The following is a 10,368-nucleotide window of genomic DNA, read 5'->3' on the forward strand; positions in this document are numbered from 1 at the left end:
GAGTCACCTATTACTAAGACATTACCAGAGGTACTGGATTGGCCTTACTGTCTTGAGAGCTTTGGCTTGCCAGTTAAGTGACTCTTTTTGTAGTTAGGTTTTCTCAGTGCCTGTGTATTTTGTTTGACTGTCAGTGTGATACTGATTGACTTGTGTACTAAATCTTCATCTAGGAGGCCTTTGTGGTTAGGCCAGGGATAAGCCAAGGATTTTTTAGTACCTGAGCATAAGTAGGCTTATATGTTGGTTTGGGACATGGTGATTGTGTGAGGTGGGTATCAGAAGTGATAACATGCTAGCTAAAAACAATTTTAGAAAAGATGCTGGCATGCTATGTTAGTAGATACTTGTACCACTCACATATAGAATCATCTAGTGGGAGAAGCAAATAGTTGTCACTGACCATTAGGCAGATCTATTGTCTTAGGGTGCCTAGCGATATCAGGTTGGCAGCAGACAGTATGATAAGCTGTGCTGTCAAGATATAGAGTGACTGATGCAGTAGACAGCATTAATTGGTACTAATGGAGAGTAATTTCAGGACAGGGTCTATATATCAAACACCAAGAGAAACAGTGAGACAAAACATCAGAGTTGCAATTTTATACATATAGTAGTAAATGTTACTTAAAGCCATGACTGTCAAGTTGGCCAGATGCCACAACCATAGTTTAATGCAAATTTTATAAAGTATAGCAAGGAGTAGACCTAGGCTCAGAATGCTCACAGCTGGCAAAGGCAGTGAGATGGGACATTAAGCAGCATGCTTACAGCTAGGCAGAGAACTTAAATCTACGTGAATATGGTTCCTAACTGCAAGTATATTCAGTGACTATGCTCAAGTGTACAAAACTGCACTCATGCCAGTTGTTCACAGGAGAGTGTGAAATTTCTTCAGTAAGGTGTTGTTATTAACTAGGTTCAATACCCAGTAAGTAAGTGTCAGAAGTGACACGAAATCCTAGAGATTTTTACATAACTAGGCAGAGTGAACACTTTGAATTGACAAAAATAGTTTTCAACAGTGTGCAACCATATTGCAGACCACAACACTTTCCAGATAGAGTGAAGTTTGGATCTGAGGTCAAGCTCGAGTAAGTATCCACAGGCATCTTCATGTAGTTACAGCCCACCAGCAAGCAATGACAATATCCTCTGACAGACTGAGTTTAAACAAACAAACCAAAGCACACAGACCATTCATAAAATACACTACTCTTGCAACCAGTAGCAAATTTTCTCCCAGAACAATAGTAGCATTCATTCTCTTACCAGAAGATATCACACTAAACCAGTTCCAAATACAGAAATCCATTATAGCACAAAAATACAGGAGTGTGTTTAAACTCAGAACTAGCACACTCTAATTTAACTCAGCGGTTGTTACTAGGCTTGCAGCCCACAGAACCATTGAGGACCCTAGCTGAATTTAACAGCTTATGTGCTGCAATTTCAACTTTATTATAAAGCTAAGCCAGCTCCACTGGTGCAGAATGAAAAAGCCCTGCTTATGACCCAGACAACCTGAGTTTGGCTACTTGGGTGCCTGCTAGACATGGCGTGGGGAAGGCAAAAAAAGAATTTTGTGGCTTTACAACTGATCTTCATCAGGGTGATAGTGTGGGAGTGCATGCATGAGGCATATGCTCCTGTAGCTGAATCTCTGGTGGAGACCAGAGACCCCAACAGGAACACTGGTTTTAAGTGGGAGAAAGTGCTGTGATGAGAGGTTATGTCATTTGTGGAAGCAAGTGACACACCATTGCTGATACCCATTCCATGCCAAGCCATGGATGTGTTACTGGGCATGTGCTGTTGTGTTAGGGCTGCATAACAAAAGAATGAGCCGCCACCAATGGCTACCTAAAGACAACAGCTCTCGGTGGGCTCTTACCACAGTATATGGGGGTACAAATGGGCAAACTAACTGAAAAAGGACTTGATAATTGTCAGGGAATGGGGTAAAAAGCTAAAAAACACTTTATTTTAGTTCTTAAGGCCTAAGCTGTTTTACAAAAAGTAATTATGTATGTATTTATTTATGTGAGTTTTCTAACTAGGTTAAAGGAGAAAAAAAGCAAATTAAGCAAGTAAATAAATATTACAGTAATAAAACTAATAAATATTACATATATGAAGTACTATTCAAATTGCAAGGACTCTGAGTAAATACTCAAATACAATCACCAAAATAACTATAAACTAAACTTCAGCATTGAACACTGCTATAAAACTTAAAAGCAAATGCCAGTTTAGCTAAATAATGAAAAGTCACTGATGCTAATAAAGACAAATAAACAAAACGACAGCTAGTAAACCAAGCATAATCTAACAGCCTGGTGAGCTAGCTACAGAACATAGCCATTTCCTTCATAATACCATACCTAGATGTAACAGCTGTTGAAGATCCTAGCACACTCCAGTGAAGACATTAAGTCAAGAATTTTCCAAGGCTGCAAAGTTCACAAAACATGAGATGATATAAGCATAATTCTACAATGAGTGGTCATTAACATTCGAAAACGAGCTCTCTGATTGGTCAGCCCAACCAGCATGCTCATTGTAAATCGAGAATATGCCAACACTAAAAATCTGGCTGCTAAAGTATCATTAAGCGACCAGGTTTTTTTTGTAATCTATTGGAATGTGTAGATATGCATTAGTCTGAAGAAAAGAAAGTGCAAAACTGAAATGCATGTCATTATTTAGTGACTTTGTTCCTCATAAAATTTATTTGTGGTTTTCCAACAAATCACTGAGGAATGAATTCACTAAATAATGACATGCATTTCAGTTTCAGACTTTCTTTCCTTCAGACAATGCAAATCCAGCCATCCTCAACCCCCCTTTCTGATTTTTGCACTCTGGGTCGAGGTGTCAATCATAGAGAGCCAAGGTTTACACTGCAAAATCTTTCTCAAAAAATAAGAGGTGGAGAGGTACTTTCAAGAGCAGAGAAAATACAAGAAAAATCTGTTATGTTCTGCAAAACTAAAGAAACATACCTGATTTTCCTTGTATTTTCACAGACTCAGTTGAGTAAAAAGCAATCAACCTTTATCAAAAACACAGAGCTTTCAGGCAAACACCCTTCATCAATGATTAACAAAAGGTACATTTAAAAATCAGTTTAAATACACCCACAACACGTCACATGACCTGCAGCCAAAGTCATGTGGCCATATACATCATCATTTAATATTAAGCTAAAACTCACTTGTTTACATCAAACATTTCACATACATAGAGTTACATAGAACTGTGTAAATATACAGACTATTATTTAACCATAATGTTATAAACATTTTTCAAGAGTTTTAAAAAGAGTTTTAAAAAAAAATGTTTAAAAAAGTCCTACATAAATTACGATACTTATTTCAATTTGTTATGTTGTATTCTGACCAATATCGGTTTTAGTGACACTGCTGCATTCAAACCTGGGCTAGTGTCTGCTGACAAACGAACTATCCATTCGTACTCCCTAACATCCAATAAATTACATAAATCTCCCCCTCTCATGGATTTAGTTAACATGTCTATCACTCTGAATTTAAACATATGTTCCTCCCCTTGTTCTTTTATATGTTTATATAGGGCGTTATTATCACATTGTTTCCTGATGTTGGATTTATGCTCAATTATACGTTCCTTGAGCTTCCTTGTTGTCTGCCCAACGTAAAATGAAGGACATGCAACGCAAGTTGCTATGTAGACAACAAAGGTAGATGTACATGTAGCTACACCATGGAAGTTATATAGTTTATTAGTAACTGGATGCATAAAGGTACTGTTCGAATTCAACCCCTCTCCAGAATTAGATACAATGTCACCACAGCAACTACAATTGTAGCAGCATATCGTACCCTTACATCTCCCATCAGGTAAATTACTAACATTATTGATGAAATCCTTATAACACAGCAAATATTTTAGTGACTTCTTAGTCCTATAGGTAAATGATGGTTTATTGCCTACCAAAGCCTTAATGTCATCCTGTGCTAAAAGGACCCTCCAGTACTTATTAATCACACGCCTAACTATATAAGATTTGCTATTGTATGAAATAATGAATCTTATTTTTACATCGTTGAACGTGCCAACTGGAGGTTCAACATTAATCTGATTACTAGAAGAGAGTATAGGTCTATATAATATATGCCTATTATCTTCTACCACTTTCCTTATGTTACTTATTAACGTTTGAGAATACCCACTTGCTCTAAACTCATCACGTTTCATCCATTTGTTTAGAAAAAGCTACCTCAGTATTATTTAACCTACTTACTCGTATAAGTTGTGCTTTCACTATACCCCTAAATACATGAGTTGCATGCATACTAGATGCTTCTAAATATCTTCCAGATGACAATTCCTTTTTATAAATGGTGGTAATAAACTTATTATCTTGTATTTTCAAATTCACATCTAAAAAATTTATGCTGTTATTTGAATACTCCATTTTAAACTTCAAAAAAGAAGTTGTACTATTTATGTAACTAACAAATTCTGAGAGTTCAGTCAATGAACCCCCCCAAACAAGAAAACAATCATCCACGAATCTTTGATAGAAATGTATCTTATTATTCACAAACCTATCACCATCAAATATATAAGTCTTCTCCCATTGATACAGTACTATATTGGCGTATGTATTGGCCACCGGGGTGCCCATTGCTACCCCCGTTAGCTGTAAATAGTGTTTTTCATTAAATATGAAGACATTATTCCGTAGAACTACATCCAACAACGTACATACGTTCTCAACGTGTCTAGACGTAAATTTTGAATTCTGTACTAGAAAATCACGTATGGAGTCTATACCAAAATCTATTGGGATTACAGTAAACAATGAAGTGATATCTAACACTACCATATGAAAATCACATTGTCCCAAGGTCAACTCATTCGTGTTTAACTGCCACATTTTAAATTTTGTCAAAAAATCCGTCGTATCCTTAAGGACTGTACTACAGTAAACTAATAGTAGTTGTAGCTGTCTCTGCAGGTACAATGAGATGGGCTCAGTAGCCCACCCATTACCAGAGACAATAGGCCGCATAGGAGGGTTATCTTTACACTTATGGACTTTAGGGATACCATATAATTGTGGTGTTATAGGACTAGTTACTGTGAAAAAATGAAATAAATCTAAGGAAATGTCACCAGACAACTGGATCTCATATATACACATATTAATATAAGTAATACATTTCTTTACTTCTAAACATGATATTGATTTGAAAGCTGTTTCATCTCTAAGCAAATTTAAAACTGACTCAATGTACTTAGTTGTACTTAGTTTTATCCATAATAACCACTGAGCCCCCCTTGTCAGCTTGTTTTATAATAATTCTCAGAGTATGAAAGATTAAATCTATTACTGTGAGCTTTAAAAGAATTAAGACAGGAACCCAGTATTATTATAAAACTGTAGTACAGTCCTTAAGGATACAACGGATTTTTTGACAAAATTTAAAATGTGGCAGTTAAACACGAATGAGTTGACCTTGGGACAATGTGATTTTCATATGGTAGTGTTAGATATCACTTCATTGTTTACTGTAATCTCAATAGATTTTGGTATAGACTCCATACGTGATTTTCTAGTACAGAATTCAAAATTTACGTCTAGACACGTTGAGAACGTATGTACGTTGTTGGATGTTGTTCTACGGAATAATGTCTTCATATTTAAAGAAAAACACTATTTACAGCTAACGGGGGTAGCAATGGGCACTCCGGTGGCCAATACATACGCCAATATAGTACTGTATCAATGGGAGAAGACTTATATATATTTGATGGTGATAGGTTTGTGAATAATAAGATACATTTCTATCAAAGATTCGTGGATGATTGTTTTCTTGTTTGGGGGGGGGGTTCATTGACTGAACTCTCAGAATTTGTTAGTTACATAAATAGTACAACTTCTTTTTTGAAGTTTAAAATGGAGTATTCAAATAACAGCATAAATTTTTTAGATGTGAATTTGAAAATACAAGATAATAAGTTTATTACCACCATTTATAAAAAGGAAGTGTCATCTGGAAGATATTTAGAAGCATCTAGTATGCATGCACCTCATGTATTTAGGGGTATAGTGAAAGCACAACTTATACGAGTAAGTAGGTTAAATAATACTGAGGTAGCTTTTTCTAAACAAATGGATGAAACGTGATGAGTTTAGAGCAAGTGGGTATTCTCAAACGTTAATAAGTAACATAAGGAAAGTGGTAGAAGATAATAGGCATATATTATATAGACCTATACTCTCTTCTAGTAATCAGATTAATGTTGACCCTCCAGATGGCACGTTCAACGATGTAAAAATAAGATTCATTATTTCATACAATAGCAAATCTTATATAGTTAGGTGTGTGATTAATAAGTACTGGAGGGTCCTTTTAGCACAGGATGACATTAAGGCTTTGGTAGGCAATAAACCATCATTTACCTATAGGAATAAGAAGTCACTAAAATATTTGCTGTGTTATAAGGATTTCATCAATAATGTTAGTAATTTACCTGATGGGAGATGTAAGGGTACGATATGCTGCTACAATTGTAGTTGCTGTGGTGACATTGTATCTAATTCTGGGGAGGGGTTGAATTCGAACAGTACCTTTATGCATCCAGTTACTAATAAACTATATAACTTCCATGGTGTAGCTACATGTACATCTACCTTTGTTGTCTACATAGCAACTTGCATTGCATTTCCTTCATTTTACATTGGGAAGACAACAAGGAAACTCAAGGAACATATAATTGAGCATAAATCCAACATCAGGAAACAATGTGATAATAACGCCCTATATAAACATATAAAAGAACAAGGGGAGGAACATATGTTTAAATTCAGAGTGATAGACATGTTAACTAAATCCATGAGAGGGGGAGATTTATGTAATTTATTGGATGTTAGGGAGTACGAATGGATAGTTCGTTTGTCAGCAGACACTAGCCCAGGTTTGAATGCAGCAGTGTCACTAAAACCGATATTGGTCAGAATACAACATAACAAATTGAAATAAGTATCGTAATTTATGTAGGACTTTTTTAAAAACATTTTTTTAAAAATCTTTTTAAAACTCTTGAAAAATGTTTATAACATTATGGTTAAATAATAGTCTGTATATTTACACAGTTCTATGTAACTCTATGTATGTGAAATGTTTGATGTAAACAAGTGAGTTTTAGCTTAATATTAAATGATGATGTATATGGCCACATGACTTTGGCTGCAGGTCATGTGACGTGTTGTGGGTGTATTTAAACTGATTTTTAAATGTACCTTTTGTTAATCATTGATGAAGGGTGTTTGCCCGAAAGCTCTGTGTTTTTGATAAAGGTTGACTGCTTTTTACTCAACTGAGTCTGTGTATTCTACGTACTGATATTGTTGGCAGCTGCAGTTTTGATTTCCTTGTATTTTCCCCATCTCTTGTACCTCTAAACTGTCCAGAGGTTACAGCTTTCTTTTCCCAAAAAAATTAAAAAATAAGCAATGGAGATCTTTCTGTCTCCATTGCTTGTTTTCCAAAGCACTTATGTACTGTGTAAGTATTTGGGAAAGGAAGTCTCATACGCATGCACAGTACATCCACAAGGCAGCAGAATTGGGAAACAACTTAGAACACCACAGCGCCATTTTTTCTTAAATAATGTCATTGTAAAATAGCAATAACCAACTCCTAGGTGTGGTATATTGAAGATGTACCCATGGTAGGCATTGTTTAATCACTTGGGCTTTGCTCTTGTGATTAAACCACACCAACCATGGATAAGTCTTCAATATACCACACCCACATCATTGGTTATTGGTATAATAAAGCCTTGCTGTTGTTGCAGACCTAAGACAGGCCACACATGAACTGGGGAAAAGATAGCATAACAAAGTTGTGATGTAACAACACAGATTCCTTGTAGATGCAAAACTAGTCTCATCCAAGTCAAAAGAAACATATTACAGTGAAGCTACAATAAAGCAGTTTAACAATCTGTTCAGCATTAACAGTTAACAAAATTAGCTGTGGTACCTCGCAGATACATTGCAGTCACAAGGTGAACCGCAGTTCAATTAAATACGTTTGTAATTATGTAACAGAGTGTCAGTTAAGCAAATGCCAATGGTAAAATAAAAAAAAAATCACACCTGATGAAAATATGTGACACAGTTTTGAAAATGCTATAAATTCTCAAGAATGCTCTAGGAATACTAACATATAAAAGTTCCCAGGAAATGTTGAAAGCCAAAATACAAACTCTAACCAATCAAAATGTAATCTGGAATTAATTAGCCAATTTTTTTTTAGCTTTTATCAATGGCAAATATTCACAGCAAAGTGACGTGATATGGCATTTATCAAATCAACACATTAGATGTGCATCAAGCTCCAAAAAGTACCAATGATGCTGGACACAGCAGTTGGCAATTTAAGAGCTTAAACTATGAACTAGAAAGCATCTACAGTCAACCATCCATTGTTGTCTTGAGGCATTTAGTCAAACTGTACAGCATCCACTTGATACTACCTTTCACTAAGCAGTATGAGATGTGTGCTTCTGGTATCTTTCCACCTAAGGAGTCTATTTTCTGTAATTAGTTTGTTTTATATGTTCCCACATACTGCAGGAGTACCTCAGAGTAAAATGGCAGTTAGAGACTTTGCCTTTGTTGCAGGTTAACATCATTCCCAACTACTTATACATTTTTGGTTTGTTCTATCTTTTTAAGGACACTTTTATTGCCACCCAAGAATAAGAACCTCCAGAATCTGTCAGAAACAAAAAGAAACGGACACCTTTTAAATTTTTAAGAAGTTGAAGCCGATTCACAGCAGTCCCACCAAACAAGACAAATAGTTTGCAGAGGAGGGCTGAGTGCCTCTCAGCATAAGTCCTCTTTGTCTCATTCTGCTGCATAACTCAGGTCTATCTTAGGTCTTAAAAGATATACTGACATGGAGTAACTCATATAACTTCACTTTCCTTAAATGTTCTCGAGTGTTGCATCCCAGTCTTACACAAATGTACTTTCCTTATTTTTCTCAAGTATCTGTTTTCAAATTGTGCTTTTTTTCCTTCTTTTTTCTTTTCTTTACCACAATGTCTTTACTGTTCTGTAACCACTCCATCATACTCAGTTATGCCATTAATACTCCATGGGGAGACAGCAGAGCCATTTCATTTCTGGACCCCAGAGCTTTGAATCCAGTTGATTCTGTTGTCCAGGTGAGAACCTATAAGCCCCATTTGCTGAGGCAAGAGTTGGCTGTGGAGCTTGACCCATCTTTCTGCTGTGGAAGTGGACCATCATTCTGATGGGGATGAACCCTTCCTAATATCCCCACTTGTGCAATGATTGTAATTTCCACTATTACCTACTTACTACCACACATGCTTCTGAGTAATGTAAGGTGAATTCACAATGTAAATGTGGTCAACCAGCCTTACAAGGGGAACAAGCAAAGCCCCCTCTCCATGGTGAGTGCACTGGCAATTGTTGCATGTTTCCCATCCCTGTCAGCCATCTCCTTCAGAGATCAGATCTGTTAATCAAACCTGGGTCATCTGTGTCAAACTGAAAATTTTATCCATCTTTACCAGTGGAGTTGGTTATGATGCCCCTTTCTTTATATACCTTTAAGCAGATGTTACAAAGACCCCACCTAATATATGTTCTCTTTTTAAACTGAATGTGATGTGGCATGCTGGTCAGAAACAAGCAAACAATTTTTCAAGAAAAAAAGTAGATTTGGTGCTTAAGTCAGTGACATGTTATTTCAGAATAACGACTTGTAGCTTTGCCAGCTAGTGAAACATTTAGCCTTGAACATATTCCTGTTTTCTCCTGATAGCACTCTTTACATTTTTACGTGTGTGTGTGTGTGTGTGTGTGTGTGTGTGTGTGTGTGTGTGTGTGTGTGTGTGTGTGTGTGTGTAAACAGATGCTGTCTCTCCTTCAGTGGCTATATTCCTTACCTGTATGTGATGTTATAGTGATCCCACTTTTTTCCTGCAGGGTTAATTGCATATCTCTTGCTTCTTTTAGCAAACTCTTCTGTGACAGTAGGTAAATGACAGGACTTTTTCAGGATTGTGGAATTCATTTCCTAGAGTAAGATATAAATAATCATCTGCTAAATGGGCATTAGAAATCCTTAATGAAGTTAACAAGATTAATATGCAATTAATATATTAAAGCTGATCACAGTTAATCAAGACACAAAGCATCTGTTCTTCTCGGAATCTGGAATTATAATTATTATTTGATAAATGTGATCTTGTACTTCCATTTGTGTTATGTGGTACTTCCATTTGTTTATTTTATTTGAATTTATTTACAGGGTAGAGTACTGATCACAA

The 10,368-nt window shown here is 36.0% G+C and overlaps 1 protein-coding gene across 1 annotated transcript in view; it reads right to left on the reverse strand.

Moving 5' to 3' along the window:
- LOC122800869 (matrix metalloproteinase-23-like) overlaps positions 1–10,113 on the reverse strand; it is a 419,258-nt gene extending 409,145 nt beyond the window's left edge. Inside the window, exon 1 of the mRNA XM_044070194.1 lies at positions 9,985–10,113. Within this exon, the coding sequence (XP_043926129.1) occupies positions 9,985–10,112 (128 nt within the window). The 5' untranslated portion in view covers position 10,113. The remainder of the gene's footprint in view (positions 1–9,984) is intronic.
- Positions 10,114–10,368: the final 255 nt, after the last annotated feature.

Source organism: Protopterus annectens, chromosome 4.part1 (genome assembly GCF_019279795.1).
Source record: "Protopterus annectens isolate FY-2018-M chromosome 4.part1, PAN1.0, whole genome shotgun sequence".
Lineage (NCBI taxonomy): Eukaryota > Metazoa > Chordata > Ceratodontiformes > Protopteridae > Protopterus > Protopterus annectens.